The sequence below is a fragment of the Phyllobates terribilis genome, unplaced genomic scaffold (genome assembly GCF_046119375.1).
Source record: "Phyllobates terribilis strain yellow unplaced genomic scaffold, ASM4611937v1 Scaffold_8__6_contigs__length_399053987, whole genome shotgun sequence".
NCBI classification, from domain to species: domain Eukaryota; kingdom Metazoa; phylum Chordata; class Amphibia; order Anura; family Dendrobatidae; genus Phyllobates; species Phyllobates terribilis.
This window is the reverse complement of record NW_027362768.1, coordinates 36,680,986-36,702,037: the sequence shown is the minus strand read 5'-3', so window position 1 is coordinate 36,702,037 and position 21,052 is coordinate 36,680,986. Positions and strand designations below refer to the sequence as shown.

The following is a 21,052-nucleotide window of genomic DNA, read 5'->3' as shown; positions in this document are numbered from 1 at the left end:
ACAGCAGTATAAAAATTGAATATAAAAAAATGTACAGTGGATTTATACCTACTTTTTATGTGCATGGAATGAAGCATATGTGAAGCTTTTTCCTTCATATTCAGCAAAGAATAAGCTTTCCTCCATCTTAATATGGTAGACCTCATTGCCTGAACATCTACCATACATCTTCTGCCATTGCTCTGGAGACTGCTGTCCTTCTCTGTATTCCAAAAAAAGAAAAACACTAAGTACAGTATATCCCAAATGGACATTGATAAAAGGCACAGCATAATTTATATTGTTACTTAAAGGCTTTCTCTGAGGCTTAACACAACATTTCACCTCTGTCTCTCTTGAATTAATCAGTGGCTTGGAGAACAGAAGAAAAAAGCACTTGGAAGGTCCAATAAGACTGCTATCTAACAGAAACATTCCAAAATTGTTATGACTATTTTCATAGCTCCATATCTGATACAATACATATTGTCCTTTCTCTATCATAGTATTTATCCACTAAAGTAATTTATTCAGACCTATGTAGTTTTCTCAAGTTTGCACATTAATTTTGTTGGGATGATTAGTATAGCTTGACACTGATAACTAAAAATATTGTGACCATTGCAACATCACAAATCTATATGAAATTAGCAACAGGTTCAAAAGTCTCCAAATGTAAAATAAATTTAGGAAACAATATTATGAAAAAAGAAAAATAGCACAAACTTAAAGTTGATATTCCTTAAAGGGGATTTTGGATTTCAGGGTCATCATATCCACAAAGTGGGAGTCCAAATTTTGGCATCTCCGTGGATTAGCAGTTTAAAGAGGCTAGTGCCGCAACCCCTACTTTATACTCCTCCATCTGCCAGTACATTGGTCAATTAGTGGATTCTGTGTCAGGTAGTGTGGTGTCCTAATGAAATGAATGGATTTACATTGAGTGCATTGATCTGCTTCCATCGTTGTGGCAGCATTAAATAAATGGGTTTGGTTTAGAGGATAGAGTCATAATTCCTGCATTTTTAACTTAAATGCATTGGGATCTGATTCAGGGTCTGAATTAGCTGTAGCCTGGGGTGTGATTTTTTTTAGATGTCTGCTCTGGGGTTTGAATTTATTTATGGTTCTGTTCTGTTGTCTGAATTAGTTTATAGGTTTTGACAGAGGGTAAAATATTTGTGTTTGCTATCAAGGCTGTGGATTGCTTCAAAACCCAGGAACCAAACAGCTTTTAGCTGGAAACCTTTGAAGAATAAGTTTTCATGGAGGTCTGAGCTGGATAGAGAAGAAAAAGTACATTGGTATTGTTGGATAGTGTTAGAGTACAGTTTTACCTCACTTAAAAAGCGAGTGTACATTTGTTTTAGACTGCATTATTAGGTGTTTTCATGTTCCACTTTTATTTTCTTTCTTGCATGTATGGCATGGATTACAAAGAATGTCAAAAAAGGTGTGAGCAAAGAATGCAACTATTTCCCATAACGAGCCTAGCATGCGGGTATTATAGAGTTTGTATTGAATATAAACTTATTTCATGATTGTCACTCAGTCTAAACACGCTACTCATCACCTCACAAATGAGCAAAATGCTCTTTCAATGGTTGATATGAATTTTTTCAGTTGCTCAAAAGATCATCATTCTCGGCAGCACATTATATTGTGTAATCAGGAGCTGTGCTGTCAGAAAAAAATGGCAGCCTATGCGCACTGAACCAGCTAATGCAGATTCTTCTGTGCGCCGCCAATTAAACAGGTTATTAAATGTCCGCTGACCAGAAACCATGCTGCCAGTTGGTGGCTAGTAAAATCTGTGCATGGCGCACTATGTACACACCTCTACAGTAAGGGGTTAAAGAGCACACATCTATATAGCTGGCAGACTGATGCATAATTGTATGGAAATGAAGCAAAGACATGGCATTTTAACAAACACATGTCACAGTTTTATTGATCGCCCTGAGATATACATCCTGAATAACTTCTTGCTTAATTCTCCTGAAACACACTTTAAGTATTGCTTTTAATCACATCGCAACGCTGCCGAGACGCCTTGATTTGCATCATAGTCAGCACTTTTTGTTTTTTTCACCAGCATTAACATTAGTGTTTACTTATTTGGAATGAAAGCAGTGTATGACGATTCAGTCTGAAGACGACCAAGAATCCATGATTACAATGCAGCGTAAAAAATAAAGCAGGAACTATTAAAGCTCAAATCATTCAAAAAACATTTTGCATTTCAATTTTCCAGAAGACAAAACAGCACAATACACAGCTTTACAATATCTTACAATTATATATACATGATCATTTCCGATCTGTGCGGTGAAAACTGCAGATAAGCACTTCATCTAATTACTTACACGTTTTCAGCTCTGATCTGCAGTTATACAGCGCCATCAAGTGTTGTCTTCAAGCATTGGAAGAGAATTTTTTAAATATACAGTACAGGATTCAAGACTGCACCCACCACAAACACTTCAATTTTTATTTATAATTTTTATTTGTTAATTTTATTTATATTTTTTTAATTTTATGTTTTCATATTTTATATTTTTACTTTTAGTTGTGACAGTCTAGACTGTGTTGGATCTAGTTAGACCTAGCATCTCCTGACAGCTGCCTCCACTATCACGATTGATGTGACTTATATTCATAATAGCCATCTCATCAGACGCCATATGTAGAAAGATCAAGAAGGCATAGAATGCCTAATTGATGACTCTCAGCTGCCCAAGTCTGCAGAACCAAGCCCCTTAATGGTCACCATAACAATATTATTTCCATTCAAATCATTTAGAGGTTAATGGACAGCCTGGGAAATTACATTTATTCACTAGAATGAAAACTCTTCCACTGAGAAAGTATTAGAAAAAAATGTATATTACCATTGGCAGGATATTAGAGATGAGCAGATCTTTTGAAATTTGTCGATTTTGACAAATTTTCCCAAATAATTAGATTTGTGTTGAATACATTTGAGAAAATTTCAATGCTGGAAAGTTTGTAATTGCTTGGAAAATACACGCGATGGAGAGGAAAGAGACAGAGCGATAGAGAGAGAAACAACATCCCTGAGCATAAGAGTTTACACTTTACAGACAAGAAGAGAGGATCCTTCTGACCATAAGAGCTTCCACTCTACAGGAGCCGAAGGCAGCAAGAAGAGAGGACCCTGTTGACCATAATAACTTACTCTGTACAGAGGAAAGAGACTTATCCAGTGACTCTGGAGAAGAAAAATTACTGTGCCTTATATACTTTACTGAGAACCACTTATCTCTGATGGCCCAGTCATTGACCCCCATATACAAGTTATAGAAATCCATAAGATGTCAAAGTTGTATCGCAGTATGGGAATGTCTGCGTGGCAATTCAAAATGACATTTGCCTGCTTTCTGATGTTTCAGCAGTGTGGGAAATGGTGCAGGTTTTTTTTTTTGCAAACTGCGGGTCAAATCTCAAAATGTTCAATTTCCTGTGAAACTAGAAATTTCAGGAAATCTGACGCAAATTCGATCTGCTGGGGATTGTTGTGGCACCAAATATGTTTATTTTTTATTTTTTATAGAAAAAAAAAACCACATTGGTCGCTGAAATAACTTGAAACTGACAAAAGTAATTTTCAACTTAAATTTACTGAATATCAACTAATAAAAATAAGACATTGCTTTTAAATTGTGCTTGAACAGGAAAGTAAAAAATAAAGCTAGTGAAAATGATGGTACCCTTAACTTAAAGGGGTTGTCTGGTCTTTCTTTATATTTTACGTTTGGACCTAGGTTGCAGAATGATGACAGTTTTCAAAATGCTCACTGTCAGCATTGTTGCCTAAATACCAAACATCAGTTTGTGACCAGATTGACTCTTGATTCTGGAGAAGCTGGTCACACCATGCCCAGTTTCCAGCAGGCCCTCCTCCATCTCTGCCTTTACTGTGCAAGTGCTGGAATAAATTCCAACACTTGTGCAGTAAGCTTTTCTCCTGCTGCCCTGGTGTGAGGCAGCGCTGGAGACATCTCTCCTGTCTTGGCACATCAGTGCTTTGTCCTGAACTTCCACTTACTTGCTTTGCTCCGGCATCTTCATTGCTCTGTAGCTTCTCCTACTTAGGGGCAGGGCCAGCCTCTCTCTGCTTGCACTTATAATTAAATTGAATAAACAATTCTCTTCCTCTCAAGAGCTGGTCTCCCCTGGAATTGTTCCCACAACCTCCATCCTCCAACTTACATCATTGCAAGCAGCAACTGAAGCTTTCAGGCACAGGCTGCACTAACAATCCTTGGAGGAGTTTGTATGAAGTTGCATTGCAGGCTGTGAATCCACAGACATATTATGCTGGCACATAGAAATACTTGTGTACATAGCTGTGTATTTATATGTACTTCTACCCGGTGATCAGTAAATAGTATAAAAAAAAGGCACGATTGATTTTTTTTTCTGTATTAAATCCTTAAAAAATGTAATAAAAATGTAACACTGATGCCATGTTCTCATGTAATGTACTGCTTTTTTATGCACATTGCTCTCTCTGATTATTGCATGCTTGGTGTGTTTTTTATGCATTTTTCTCTTATTTGATGCAGTTTTGGGTGCAGATATGAAGCTGCATTTTTAATAGTACAGAAAAGCTGTGATTGTGTGCTTAAAATGCAATGGTATTAATTCTTTTAACATGTGTTTTTTTCAAGCTCCACATAGAAGCCTATAGAGAAAAAAGAGGGAAATAAAGTGTCTTTAGATGGACTGAGGACAGAGTTTTCATGAAATCACATCCACTTTTCTTGGACATTTAGGCCATATTCACATGTAACGTAAATGCTGTGTTTTTTTTCTGATGCTTTTTTTTTGCAAATGTAACGACCGTAACGCCAGTCGTACATAGGTGAGGATGAGAAACGGCGCTGCTATAAATGACTCCGACCACGATATGGTACCAAACAAACTTCTTTTTATAACTTGCAAAAAATAACAGTATTTCACTTCCAAACAGTATGGGTCACGACAGCCAAAAAAAACCTACAAGATACAATTTATGCAGCCTGAGAGATCCCAAGTGCCCGCTTCACGGACAGGAAAAGGAGCTATCCCCAGACTGTACCACTCCCACCCTTATCCGTTACAGGGCCTACCTGTAGTTCTACAGTGACCGTGACACGTGGTTCTCTCGGGAATACAATCTTACACCCTCCTCCTGCCTAAATTACAAATGATTCCAGGTACCCTGTTTTCCCCTTGATTTATAAATATTTACATGATTAATCACTTGTATCAACACAACATTTCCACAGCACACTGTCCTCTTTGCGAACCCTTCATAGCCCTGACAGAATATCCTCAAACAGAAAGCTGAACTTGTTATTCTGACGTCCGGCCACAAGATTTAATCAGCTTCCTAGGTCACCGAATTCTCTGGTACAGGTGTAGGTGAAGATTCAGATTAGTCCCAGTAATATTTCACGGTGCTCTCCTGTGGCATTCATGTTCACCAGAGTTTAGAAATACTGGAGCTCACACAGTCTCCATCAGTCCATCTGTAATCTCAGTAACGGGAATGTTCTTTGAGATGCTGCGAATCCTATCTAAATCTCCCTAACTAACTAAACTGTAGGTTACCGGTCACACATCAAAGTTTACTCACAGAGCCACTTTCACTGGATCACACCGTCCAATATGGATCACTTCAGGCTCCTAAATCTCCTGTCTCTCTCAGGCAGCACGTCTCCACACAAAATCACCTCAGGAAAACGACCGTTATTTCTCCTTCCCGTTTTCAGTGTTTTCTTCTCTTGTACATCGGTGACCTCTAGTGGCTGAACTAAGTTACTGGGGCATCATATCTTATAACAGAAAACATTAACATACTACATACACACATACATTCTGCTGCATTTAACTGGCCTATCAAAGTAGATGGGATTTCATGAAAACTTTGCCCACTGTGCTTCTAAAGACACTGCTGAACGTTACAGTTTTGGTGCTATTTTTCTCTATAAGTTTTAATCTGGAGCCTAAAAAACGTATGTAATAAAACTACAATTTTTTAAGTGCAGACTCAAAATCAAAGCTTTTCTGTACTGTAGGAAATACACATTAAAAATGTGGCTTCAAAATTTGCACCAAACACATCAAATAAAGGGGGGAAATCTGTAGAAAACAACACAGTATTTATACAATCTGTGAATATGGCTTTGCCGACAAAAAAAAGCCAAATGTCATATAGAGAAGTTATATAAAAATGAGAAAGTTCTGGCTGCTACAACTATGAATGACAGAACAACAAATAACTTCAAAAGATCCCAACTAGAGAAGAGCATTACACACAGGTGACGTCATGCCAGCCCTGGCTAATCAAAAGCCAAAAGGTAAGAGATTCACAGCCTCCCTTCCAGCTGCCAGGTACTACTGACCCGGATGCTGGACTGTAGTCCTGTAAATCGATCCTCTCATCTCTAGTCTCAACAATTCTGCATACAGCGAGACAGTCTTAGATTTGGGTCTATGCCCAGCAGTCTAAGGCTTCTGCTGAATATCCCCCACTGCCACCACCCCTTTGACTTCTACAAACAGAATAGAAAAAAAAAGGCAAATGGGTGTGGCTAGGAGCGTGGTCAAATTCACCTCAACGCCCTAGGCACGCCGCATGATTTGTCCTTCTTTCTGTTTTTTAATGAGTAATGCATTGCATGCACCAGTAATCAAAGTAAAAATATACATGTTCTACAGTGGGACTAAGTGATAAAAATAAAAAAAGTGAAATAAAATATGGAGAAAAGTAAAAACACACAAAAAAAGTGCACACAAATCACAAAAAATTGTTTCATTACTATAAATGCAGCTTTTCTGTTAAAACAAAATTAAACAAATGCAGACATAATTGGTATCGGCGCATCCGAAACAACCCAATCTAGTAAACTGGTGAACACCGAAAAATAATAAAAAAAATGGCAAAAATTTTGCTTTCTCATCATCAAATTGAATAAAAAGAAATCTCAAAAAGTCATGTGTAAATAAATTATATAACTGAAAACTGTATATATGGCTCGTTCGGCAAAAAATAAGCTGTAACCTCTTCCAGGCTATGGGGAGGATGCTCTCTGGAAGATAACTCTGGTTTCAAAGCTCATTTTAATTAAAAGGGGAGTTACCAGTGTGAGACATGTAACTAACGCAGAACAGGAGAAATTTAATTTCTTCTTGCAAACACATTTTTGCAGCTCTCTGAGCAATTCTTTGTTGCAAGAATATTGCATCTCACATCATGTCTGTGAGATGGCAGCTGAAAGGAACCTACAGCCAAAGCTAACAGACAATTCTCCATACTCCTCCTTCTTGACCTGTACTCTGCCTTCGACACAGTTGACCACTGCCACTGCCTCCTTTGGCGTCAAAAGACCTTTCCCTATCCAGGATCTCCATATGCCTTTCCAACCTCACATTTAGCGTCTTCCACTCCCACACTACTTCCTCAGCCAACCCTCTCTCTGTTTGAGTCTCTCAGCGCTCTGTCCTTGGACCCCTACTCTTTTCCATCTATACCCTTGACCTGGGATAACTCATAAAGTCCCATGGCTTTCAGTACCATCTGTATGCTGATTACACTCAGATCTACCTCTCTGGCCCAGACATCACCTCTCTGATGTCCAGAATCCCGGAGTGTCTATCAGCTATATCCTCCTTCTCCTCTCGCTTCCTCAAACTCAATGTGGACAAATCTGAACTCCTTATCTTTCCTTCATCTCCGGTATCTTCCTCACCTGATCTATCTATCACAATAAATGACAAATAAAAAGAAAGAAAGAAATGTTTATTAAATGGAAAGAGGGAGGCATATCTAAAGAAGATTATAATGCAGTCTGCAGATCCTGCAGGGCATGTATCAAGTTAGCTAAAGCTGACAATGAATTAAGGCTTGCAAGAGATGTCAAAAGCAATAAAAAAGGATTTTGGGGGTATGTCAAAAGTAATAGAAAAGTCAAAGATGCTATAGGATTTTTACAGGATGAAAATGGAGAAATGGTAAGAGAGGATGTTGAGAAGTCCAAACTTTTTAATTCCTATTTTGCATCTGTTTTCTCTCAGAAAGAAAATGTAACATCAACTGATCTTCACTGTCCTTTTAAAGGAATTGAGGAATCCAAGTTATCTGTAAACAGAAAGATTGTGAGGGAATATTTAGCTAACATAAATGAGTTCAAGTCTCCAGGTCCAGATGAATTACACCCCAGAGTACTGAAGGTGATCGTAGAAGAAATTTTAGAACCACTCTCCATAATCTTTGAAAATTCTTGGAGAACAGGAGAAGTCCCAGAAGACTGGAGAAGAGCAAATGTTGTTCCTATCTTCAAAAAGGGGAAGAAGGTGGACCCAGGGAACTATAGGCCGGTGAGTCTGACTTCTATACCAGGAAAGATCTTTGAACAAATTATTAAACAACATGTATGTAAGTACATGGATAAGAATGAAGTGATTAACCAGAGTCAGCATGGGTTTGTAACTTACAAGTCATGTCAGACTAACTTAATTTCCTTCTATGACAGAATCACTGACTGGGTGGATCAGGGAAATGCTGTAGATATAGTATATCTTGACTTCAGCAAAGCATTTGACAAAGTATCTCACACCATCCTTATTGAAAAAATGACCAAGTATGCAATGGACCAGGCAACTCTTAGGTGGATTCATAACTGGCTTAGTGATCGGACTCAAAGGGTGGTTGTAAATGGCTTCACATCCAGCTGGATGAATGTCTCAAGTGGGGTACCACAGGGCTCCATCCTGGGACCTGTATTATTCAACATCTTTATCAATGATTTAGATGAAGGAATTGAGGGTAAACTCATTAAATTTGCTGATGACACAAAGCTAGGAGGGATAGCTAATACTAGAGAAGAGAGAGAGAGGATTCAAAAAGACCTAAATAAACTGGAGCAGTGGGCAGCAACCAACAGAATGGTTTTTAACAGGGAAAAATGCAAAGTACTACATCTGGGCAATAAAAATGAAAAAAGCATATACAGAATGGGAGGAATAGAGCTAAGCAACAGTACATGTGAATAAGACTTAGGTATACTAATAGATCATAGACTGAACATGAGTCAACAGTGTGATGCAGCAGCAAAAAAGGCAAATACAATTCTGGGATGTATTAACAGAAGCATACAGTCTAGATCACGTGAAGTCATTATCGGTCTTTACTCCTCTTTGGTCAGACCTCATCTGGAATACTGTGTACAGTTTTGGGCACCACATTTTAAAAAAGACATAAACAAACTGGAGCAAGTTCAGAGAAGAGCGACCAGAATGGTGACTGGTCTGCAAACCATGTCCTATGAGGAACGGTTGCAGGATTTGGGAATGTTTAGCTTGCAAAAAAGAAGACTGAGAGGAGACTTAATAGCTGTCTACAAATATGTCAAGGTCTGTCACATTGTAGAAGGATCATCTTTATTCTCATTTGCACAAGGAAAGACTAGAAGCAATGGGATGAAACTAAATGGGAGGAGACACAGATTAGATATTAGAAAAAACTTTTTGACAGTTAGGGTGATTAATGAGTGGAACAGGCTGCCACGAGAGGTGGTGAGTTCCCCTTCAATGGACGTCTTCAAACAGAGGCTGGACAGACATCTGTCTGAGATGATCTAGTGAATCCTGCTTTGAGCAGGGGGTTGGACCAGATGACCCAGGAGGTCCCTTCCAACTCTACCATTCTATGATTCTATGATTCTATGACATCACGCTTTACCCTGTACCGGAAATCCGCATCCTCGGAGTAACCCTTGACTTTGCCCTGTCCTTCAAACCACACATCCAAGCTCGCGCCACCTCCTGTTGCCTCCAGCTTAAAAATATTTCCAGAATCCGTCTTTTCCTAAACTTTCAATCTACTAAAATGCTTGTGCATGCCCTAATCATCCCGCCTCGACTACTGCAACATCCTCCTCTATGGCCTACCTGCTAACACTCTCACACCTCTCCAGTCTGTCCTTAACTTTTCTGCCTAACTAGTTCATCTTTCTCCTTGCTACTCCTCTGCTTCCTCCCTTTGAAAATTCCTTCATTGGCTTCCAATTTCCCAGCGCATCCAGTTCAGACTACTAACACTGACCAACAAAGCCATCCATAACCTTTCTCCTCCACACATCTCCGAACTAATTTCCCGATATGTTTCCTAACGTAATCTCCAGTCCTACCAGACCTCCTTCTCTCCTCCACATTTATTCGTTCCTCACCCAATCGCCTCCAAGACTTCTCCCAAATATGGCACATCCTCTGGAATTCTGTGCCTCAGCAAGTCCAATTAGCCACCATATTCGGATCCTTCAGATGGAACCTGAAAATGAACACGCTGCCAACTCAACACCACCAGAGCTACTACAAACCCCCCAACCTACTGTCTCCTTCACCATCATCCTGTAGAATGTAAGCCCGCAAGGGCCGGGTCCTCTTCCCTCTATACCTGTCTATCATTGTTAGTTTGTTAACTCTAAGTAATATCTGTATTTTGTATGTAACCCCATCTCATGTACAGTACCATGGAATCAATAGTGCTATATAAATAAATAATAATAATAAAAATAATGTGTCATGTATAATCACACACAGTTCTTCAGTGAGATCAGGAGAGCAGAAGAGTGGCCATTACACATCACACTGTAACTCCTCCTTCATGTGTAATAAACTTTGGAGGCAGAGTTATCTTCCAGGCAGTGTCCTCCTCATAGAGTGGAAGAGGTAATTTACATAAAGTGATAAAAGATGATTTATCAACAACAAAACATCTGATATGAGGTACACAGGTATCACTTTCCTCAGCAGTTTATAACCTGTATGCCCATATTAATAGTTTAGATAGGTCAAATGTGGTGACAGATTCCCTTTAAGGTACCAGTAACATCACAACTCTCTATTTTTCCATTGACAGTTGACAGATCTGTGTGAGAGTTTGTTTATGTGGGATGAGTTAAAGTTTTTATTGGTACCAATTAGAGGTAAATAGCATTTTGGATCACTTTTAATGCTAAGTGTACATTATTGTATGCTGAGCACTGAGTCGAGGGGGGTGGTCCATCTAAAACAGAAAAAACATGTTCACGTAAAAAACCCACTAAAATCATTCAGTATAATGGGACAGATCAAATAACTCTGTTACTGCAGTGTCCTTCTTTTTTAAATGCTCAAAGTATGGTCAATCAAGGACCTGCTCTAGACGGTAGGGATTAGCACCAAAACACGGTCCCCAGGCTGGAACTGCCTCGGCCTCGATGATCGGTTATAGACCCTTGCCTGAGCCTCCTGCGCCTGGAGGAGTTGCGCCTTCACAATAGGCATCACTTTCGCCATTCTTTCCTGCATCTGGGTGACATGTTCAATGATGCTCCGGTGTGGCTTAACCTCAGCTTCCCAGAGTTCCTTAGCAATATCCAGGAACCCTCGCGAATGTCGTCCATACAGTGGCTCAAACGAGGAAAAGCTAGTGGAGGCTTGCGGTACCTCCCTTATCGAAAAGAGCAGGAATGGTAGCAGATAGTCCCAGTCACGTCCATCCTTCTCTACAACTTTCTTGAGCATCGCTTTTAGGGTTTTATTAAAGCGCTCTACTAGGCTGTCTGTCTTCAGATGGTAAACAGAGGTTCGCAGCTGGGTAATTTGGAGACATTACACAGCTTCTTCATTACCTTGCTCATGAAGGGGGTCCCTTGATCAAATGTATTGGTGGCCCCAGGCTGATTTGACTAAAGGCCCCACTAGGTCCATAGTAATCCTCTCAAAGGTGATTTCTATCACCTCTAGTGGGATTAGTGGACTACGGAAGTGGGAAGAGGGAGCGGTTATTTGTTAGGTGGGGCAGAACCTTTAATAGTTTAGAATTTCTTGGTAACACTCTGTCCAATAAAACCTTCTCAATATCCTCTCCTCAGTTTTCTCGACCCCTAGGTGTCACCCAGAACATGTGAATGGGCCATATTTAATACCCTCCGTTGGTATGGCCCCGGCACTAGCCGCTGTTCCACTATCTCACCGCCCCTTAATTTTGCAACCAATAAAACAACTCCCCCTGAATTGCAAAGTGGGGGAACCTCTTGAGCGACTCCATTGCATAAAATAACCTGGTAAAACGCCCCCTTTAATGACAGGTCCCAAACTTGAGCAGTCCCAAAGTTCTCTCCAGACACATCTAACTCAGGAAGGTCGGTTTCCTTGGTCACCATCTCGCCTTCATTGCCGGCAAGGACATACAGTGGGAATTCATCCACTTGAGACTTTGTCGGCGGTTCATCCCTAGAGACCTGACTTTTGTCTATACTAATTAGCCCGGTTCCCTTTCACGACAAATCCCAAAACAAAGAAAAATTGTGGCCCAATGTGACGAGACGTATCAGGTCCTTGACCACCCTGACCTCGTAGGACTGGGCACCACAGTCTGTTCCTACTTTCACTGTGGCTATGGGGTAGTCCTTGGCATCCCCATGGATGCACCGAATGCACATGGTTTTGGTAGTGACCAACTGGTGGGGAAGGGTAGCTCTGATTAAGGTCACCAGACTCCCAGAGTCTAACAGTCCAAGCACTTTTACTCCATTAATGCACACAGCACACGCCTGTGGCCGCTCGCTGTGTTGACAGTCCACACTGCAGACTGGATAAGCATAATAGGAACACCGTCTGCCTATGCTTCAGTCCATTGGCTCAGCTGACATATGACACCGGGTGGCTACATGTCCCGGATTGTTACACTGCCAACAGACCATATCCTTAACAACGGTCCTTGCGGCACCTTCAGTGGAAGTGGGATGCCCCCCAGTTGTGGTTCTAAACCCCTTTCGTGGTGAACCCATGCCTTTTTGGGTATCCCAGTATGGGGATGTGACTATATTCAATTTCCCAAGGGATTTCTCAACCACCTGGTACCTGTCTACTAGTCCGAAGCAGTCATCTGCATACTGGGGATCGTCCTGGGCAACACAAGTCTGTAACGACTTGGTAAGGGAGTGTATGAACCTATCAATCACCACCCGCACGACCATCTGGGCAGGAGTGAAAGATTCTGGCTGCAACCACTTCTGGATGAGATGCAGTGGGTCAAACATCTGTGAACGAGGGGGTTTGTCGCCAGCATATGCCCAGTGTTGGACTCGTTTGGGCTCTCACTGCCATATTCACTCCCAGGCGTGCCAAGATCTCTGTCTTTAGTTTGGCATATTCTTTGGCATGCTGCAAAAGTCATAATATGCTTTTTGAGGTTCACCCATCAAATATGGAGCCAGAACCTCTGCCCACTGTTCCAGTAGAAGTCTCTCCTGATCAGCCACCCTCTCAAAGACTTTCAGAAAGGCTTCTACATCATCCCCGGGGGTCATCTTCTGCATGGCCCGTCTTACCGCCTTCCTGACTCATGAGTCATCAGTCGGCCTTGGGGGTGGGGAGGTCGGTCTGCCCTGGATATCGTTCACCAGAAGATGTATCTGCTGCTGCTGCTCCTGCTGGTGCTGCTGCTTCGCCTCTGCTGTAACTGGATCTGTTGCAACAATAGTTTGGTCGTTTCCTGCTGAGCTTGCTGCTGTTGCAGGATCTGCTGCTGCTGTAGCTCCTGATGCTGCTGTAATTGCTGCATGTGCTGCTGGTGTTGCTGCGCTTGGTTCTAGACTAAATTCATAATAAGCTCCTCCATGCTGCTGGACATCTCTGGCTGACTGACGGCCTTCACCTAGGACACCCACCGCTCTCTGTCGCAGGTACACGTATTCCTGGAATCTTGCCAGCACTCTCACACCAACTGTAGTAAAGCGACTTGCTCGGTCTCACAGTGGCAGACATGGTACACACGCCTCGGGGTAATTTCTTGCTGCTTTATTAGATGGCATAAACTCCACCAGGGTTCTACAAAAATAAACAAGTCGTCTCCTGGATAACAGGAAACAAAAGATAAAGTACAGCACAGTCCATAAGTGAGTTGGGCTTCGCCCGATCCGGGTAACAAAGTGAAGTCCCACCAAACACCAGTCATTCGGTGGAGCTCTCTGGCTTCACCACACACAGCCTGGAGACTTCACTCTCCAAACCACAACACAGGGAAAAAACAGTGACTGAGTATTTAACTACTCAAGGCGGAGATATGGTAAGTAGGAGTCTCGTCCGTCTCTCACCTACTCACAAAAACCACACCCTTTGAATATAATGAATTAACCCACGACACATAACATGCTGAAGGAAATTGTAGGTTTTAGTTCACTAAGGCTAATAAGCATAGTGAAACATATCCTCACATATAACACCAGTGACTCTGTCACACATCACATCAGATGCAATTTGCTAGTCTGTTTCCAGCCTTAGGCCCCCTTCAGACGTCCGTTTTGTATGTCAGTATGTGGTCCATTTTTTAAGGATTGCAAATAAGGACATACGCACACCCATTGTTTTCAATGTTCACAGTGAACTCAGCGCAAGACCAAGTGAAATTTCTGACGGTGGACTGCGATGATCTCACTGAGGTCACAGCAGTTCATGGGACCGCTCTCGCTGCAGCTAGTAATTCTCCCCTGCTCTTAAGCATGAGCGGTCGCCTCATGCCCACATTCATGCTGAAGAGCGAATGTCGCACTGATGGATTACGGTGAGGGACAGTATGGATTCATTACACTTCGGACAGATGAGGGATATTGTTTTTTTGTTTTTTATTTTTGTTTTTTTTCCAGGGGACAATAGCTTCTGGGATTATATGTTAGGTGAGTATAAATTTGCTTTTTTATTTAATTTATATTATTTATTTATATTATTTATATTATTATATTATATTTACAGGGGACAATGGCTTCAGAGAATTAGGTAAATATAACTGTGTTTTTTATTTTTAAATACATGTGTAAATCAGGTTGTCGACTTTTATTTCAAATAAAGGATTTTTGTCAGGTTGTGTGTTGATTCACAAATTTTTACTATGGGGTTAGCAATAGTCTTATTGTTGTCTCTCCATTACAAACCCCTGGGCTTCATGTAAGTTGCCTGTACAAGGCTGACATGAACCCCAACCCTATTACCCCACTTGCCACTGCACCAGGGCAAGTGGGAAGAGCCTAGGCTAAGTGCCAGATTTGGCACATCTTATTAATGCGCCATTTCTGAGGCTGCTGAAGGCTGATGTTATTAGCCTCGGAAGGGGTCAGGATCCATGGCCCCTTTCCTGGCTATTAATATCAGCCCGCAGCTGTCAGTTTAGCTTTTGAAAGGTAGATTTTATAGGGGGACCCTATGTCAATGTTTTATGAATTCACCCTGTAATTTTGCCAGTAAACGCTAATGAAGCAGCTGTGGGCAGTTATTAATAGCCAGGGAACATTTTTGGCTAATGGCCCCTTTCATGGCAAGTAATATCAGCCCTCAGAAGTTGGCTTTCCCTCTGCTGGTTATGAAAATGATTTGGCAGCCCACTCCAATTTTTTTATTTAATTCTTAATTTTCCACTGGATGTACTCAGCAGGGGCTGAATACACATCCCATCACTGTCTCCTGCTCGCGCTGATCTCAGCGCGAGCAGGGGACAATGATGAGAGTTGCCTTCAGCAGCTGGCGCATGGGATCAGAACTGTACTGCTTTTCCCAGGTGCCGGTAAATGCCACACAGACATTTGGATGGCATACGGATGTGTCACACGGACATACGGACACACAGATACATGGATATCACACATATGCCACACGGATGTCACATATGGATATATGGATGGATGGCATACAGACACGGGCTACGGATCTCACCAGTGCTGTTTTTTCCTGTACAGGAATCACCAGGACATGTGAAGGAGGCCTTGCACTGAAAAGTGTATGGTATAAGTAATCAGACAGCATTATTCTTCATGTCAATATGATTACAGCGTTGCTAGATTTATTGTATGATTTTTTTCATATTTTGATAGTTTTTTACACTAAAAACTATTCTTTTTTAGGATTTTTTTTTTCATGAACATATTTTAACCCCTTCACATCCCAAGCCTGTTTTCACCGTCAAGACCTGGCCAAATTTTAAAATTCTGACCAATATCACTGTATGTGGTAATAACTCTGGAATGCTTCAATGGATCCCACTGATTCTGAGACTGTTTTTTCATGAACTATTTTACTTCATGGCAATAGTAAAATTTGTTCAATAAGACTTTGTGTTTATTTGAGAAAAAAAAATGAAATTTGGCAAAAATTTTGAAAATTTTGCAATTTTCAAACTTTTATTTTTATGCTCTAAAACCAGAGAGTTATCTCACACAAAATAGTTAACACAATTTCCCACAAGTCTACTTTACATAAGCACAATTTCTGAAACACATTTTTTTTTTAAGAATTTAAAAAGAAGGGCTAAAAGTTGAGCAGCGATTTCTCATTTTTCCAACGAAATTTACAAAACCATTTTTTTAGGGACCACATCACATTTGAAGTGATTTTGAGGGGTTTATAAAACAGAAAAAAAACAAAAGTGACACCATTCTAAACACTGCACCCCTCAAGGTACTCAAAACCACATTAAAGACGTTTATTAATCCTTCAGGTGCTTCACAATACTTAAAAGAATGTGGAAGGAATAAATTAATATTTAACTTTTTTTCACAAAACTTTTGCTTTAGATCCAATGTTTTATTTTCGCCATGGTAAAAGGAGAAAATGGACAGCAAAAACTGTTGTGAAGTATGCTGATACCCCATATGTGGGGGAAATCTAATGTTTGGGTGCACGGCAGGGCTCAGAAGGCAAGGAGCACCGCATCACTTTTTGAACACAAAATTGTCTGGAATCGAGAGCGGACGCCATGTTGCATTTGGAGAGCACCTGATGTGCCTAAACAGTGGAAACCCCCACAATTGACCCTATTTTGTAAACTAGACCCTTGAATGAACTTATCTTGATGTGTGGTGAGCATCTCGAACCTCCACAAGCTTCACAGACATTTATAACTTTGAAATGTGAAAATAAAAAATCACATTTCTTCCACAAAAATGTTCTTTTAACCCAACATTTTGCATTTTCACAAGAGTATCATGAGAAAATGGACCCCTAAAATTGTTGTGCAATTTCTCCTGGCAACGCCGGTATCCCATGTATGGGGGAAAACTACTGCTTTGGTGCACGACATGACTTTGAAGGGAAGGAGCGTCATTTGACTTTTTAACACAAAATTGGCTGGAATCATTAGCGGACATGATGTCTTGTTTGGAGAGCCCCTGATGTGCTTACACAGTGGAAATCACCCGCAAAGTGATACCATTCATTAAACTAAATGCCTCAAGGAATGTATCTAGATGTGAGGTGAGCACCTTGAACCCCCAGGTGCTTCATAGAAATTTATCATGTAGAGCTCTGAAAATAAAATAAAAAAATCAAATTTTTCCCACAAAAAAGGTTCTTTTAGCCCCAAATTTTGCATTTTTACAAGGGTAACAGTAGACAATGCACCATACAATTTGTGCACTTTTGTCCTGAGTATGCCGATACTCAATATATGGAGGAAAATTACTGTTTGGGCGCAAAGCAAAGCTTGGAAAGGAAGTAGCACCATTTGACTTTTTGAACGCAAAATTCGCTGGAATAATTAGCAAACACCATGTCGCATTTGGAGAGCCCCTGCTTTGACTAAATAGTGAGAAACCACTACAAGTGACCCCATTTTGGAAACTGGACCCTTCAAGGAAGATATCTTGGTATCTAAATTTTTCCCACAAAATTGTTCTTTTAGCCCCAATTTTTTTTTTCACAAGTGTAACAGGAGAAAATGCACCATATAATTTGTTGTGCTATTTCTCCTAAGTACACCAATACCCCATATGTGGTCAAAAACTGATCTTGAGGCACAAAACAAAGTTCAGAAGGGAATAAACGTCATATTGGAGTTCAGATTTTGATAAAAGGGTTTGAGGGTGCCATGTCACATTGGCAAATCCCCTTAGGCACCAGAACAGCAGAAACTCCTCATAAGTTATGTAATTTTACAATCTACACCTCTCAATGAATTCATCTAGGGGTGCAGTGAGCATGTAGACTCCATATGTGCCTCACAGAAGTTTATAACTTTGGACGGTGAAGAAAGAATAACTACATTTTTACCACTAAAATGTTATTTTAGCCCCACAATTTACATTTTTATAAGGGCTAATAGAAAAAAATGGACCTCTCAGTTTGTTGTGCAAATTCTCCTGAATATGCCCACACCCTACATGTAATCGGGAACTACCTTTGAGGCACAGTGAAAAACTCAGAAGGGAAGGAGTGCCATAATTTAATGCAGATTTTACTGTTATGGTTTGCAGGTATCATTACCCACTGGGAAAACCACTGAGGTGCCAGAACAGCAGAACCCCCCATAATTGACCCCATTTTACAAACTACATCTCTCAATGAATTCATCTAAGGATGCAGTGATCATATTGACACCATGGGTGTGTCATAAAAGTTTATATTAAATGGGCAGTGAAGAAACAATAATTAAATTTTACCACCAAAATTTTGTTTTAGCCCCAGATTTTACATTTTTACAAAGGGAAATGGATAAAAATGGCACCAAAATTGTCACACAATTTCTGCTAAACGTGGAAATACCCCATATGCGACTGTACAGTACTGCTTAGACACACGGCAAGACTCGGGAGGGAATGAGCGCAATTTGACTCCTGGCGCACAGATTTTCCTAGAATTGTTTGCAGACTCCATATGCAGAGACCCTAAATGATAGAAGAGCAGAATACCCCCTCAAATGACCCTGTTTTGGAAAATATACCCCTTTGGGAATTTATCTACAGATGTAGTCATGAATTTGATTCGATGGATGTTTTCCAGAAAGAAGCAGCAGTGGATGTTGCTGAGTGAATATTGTAAATCTGCTATTGCAGTGCACATACATTGCAGTGCCCAGTACTTTGTAGTGTCCAGTACGTTATGCCCAGCTCATGTTTCTGGAGACATGCACCCATAAATAAAGCGGGCTCTAATCGCTATAGAAATGCCAAAAATGTGGACACTATATGGTTTAGGCACACTGTGGGGCTCAAAAGGGAGGGAGGCATTTGGATTTGGGAGTACAGAATTTTCTAGATTTCTTTTGGGGGGTGACGAGCCATAGAGCTTTTTTGGAGCCTTTGTGCTACCGGTAACGTAGAAGCCCCCTATATTTCCGATAACAGATGACGGACCTGCGTGGGGACATGCTTTTTTTGTGAATTGAGTTGAATTTTTTATTGGGAACATTTTATATAATGTTTGAGATCACATTTATCCAACACTCTACGCTGAGTCCTTATATCAGGGTTTCCATCTAAATCTCTGAGTGACATGATTCAAATGAAACCCTCGAGGGAACCATTTACTATTATGAGGCAGTAGAGTTACTCTGGCCTCTGTCTGGCCACTGTTCAGCGATGTTCTTCTTTTCAGATGTGCAGAAAACTGTGGTGGTCTGCTTTTATGCAAGCCTAAAAAGATGAACACCGCCGGATCATAGGCCAGACGGTGACCACAGTCCCTTTATCTGCCTCATTATAGGGAATCTCCAGCCAGGTGTTCCATCTGAATATCGTATTTCAGAGAATTACATGGAAACCCAGGTGTAAGCACTCAACGTAAAGCGCAAGATAAATGTGAGTCGAGCCTAACTGCGATCTTTGGGAGGCAGAATGAACAAATCAACAGCAGGTGAAGAGTTGGTTTTATTTATTTTTTACATCACTCTTCATGCGGTATAAGTGATAATTTTTCCATATTTCTGCTGACAGAGTCATGTGAGTGCTTGTTATTTGTTTTCTTGTTGGGAGAGTTGATGTTTTTATTGGTACCATCTTTGGAGAAATTACATTTTTTGATCGTTGTCTATTCTGATTTTTGGGAGGTAGAATGAACAAAAATCAGCAATTCAAGTTTTTTTTTATGCCATTCCATGTGTGGTAAAATTGATAAAAAAACTTTATTCTTTGGGTTAGTATGATTACAGGGATATCACATTTATATCTTTTTTATGCTTTGGCTCTTTTACATAATAAATACTATTTTATAGATAAAATAATTATTTTTGCATCGCTTTATTCTGAGAGTTATAACTTTTTGGAGCTGTATGGTGGCTTGCTTTTTTCAGGACAAGATCACGTTTTCAGAGATACTGTTTTTATTTACGTTCGTCTTTTTGATTGCGTTCTATTCAACTTTTTATTCAATGGTATGAAGAAAAAGCATAGTTTTTTGCCCCATTTTATTTTATGGTGTTCACTGAAGGGGTTAACTAGTGAGACTGTTTTATAGGCTGGGTCGTTTATTCCTAAAAATATTTATCTATGGGGACAATATAATTTTGTTTTGTTTTTTATCATTTTGTAATTTTTATAAAAATTTTTTACAATTTTTATTTTAACTTTTTGACTTTCTCCGTTTTTGGGACTTTCACTTGCAGTCTGATCACAGTTATAAAGCATAGCAATGTAGCAGCATTGCTATGCTTTATAGCCTATCGGTGCTGCAGATAGAAGTTAGTTAGATCATGCACTGCACATGATCTAACTAACTTGGCAGAGCCTGGTGACTCTTATGTCATCAAGACCACATCGTATCATGATGGCAATAATCGGGCCCTCGCGATGATGTCGTGGGGGCACCGAATGGAGAGCAGAGGGAGCCATCCTCAGATGGTGGTGCAGGAGGTCATCCATGTTTCCCACTAGTAAACATTGATCAATTGATTAAAGTGGTAAGGTCCACTCTGGACATTGCAGATTTCAAGGCCCAAAAATCATTGCAGGACATTATCTTTGGCAGTCTGGAACAGAAGAAGCATCAAACTTTTTTAGTGCATGAAAAAATTCAGGCCCCAATTAGGAAGTAGTGGAAGATGCCTAAGAAAAAACGTTCACTGAAGTCATTACCTAAAAGGAAGTAACCCTTTGAAGAGGATTTGTCAGTCCTTTTGGATAAAGCTCCCAAAATAGATGTGGCGGTGGCTGAGGCATCTAAAAAATGTACTTTTCATTTCGATGACATGAGTATTCTTGAAGATCTTTCAGATAGAAAGGTAGATAATTGCCTTAGGAATACCTGGTAAAATTTG

At 40.3% G+C, this 21,052-nt stretch overlaps 1 protein-coding gene across 3 annotated transcripts in view; it reads right to left on the bottom strand.

Moving 5' to 3' along the window:
- Positions 1 to 21,052, bottom strand: part of KCNT2 (potassium sodium-activated channel subfamily T member 2) — a 1,642,055-nt gene that overhangs the window by 402,018 nt on the left and 1,218,985 nt on the right. For all 3 annotated transcript variants that reach the window (XM_073642937.1, XM_073642939.1, XM_073642938.1), the window contains exon 15: positions 53 to 202. In XM_073642937.1, the coding sequence (XP_073499038.1) occupies positions 53 to 202 (150 nt within the window). The remainder of the gene's footprint in view (positions 1 to 52; positions 203 to 21,052) is intronic.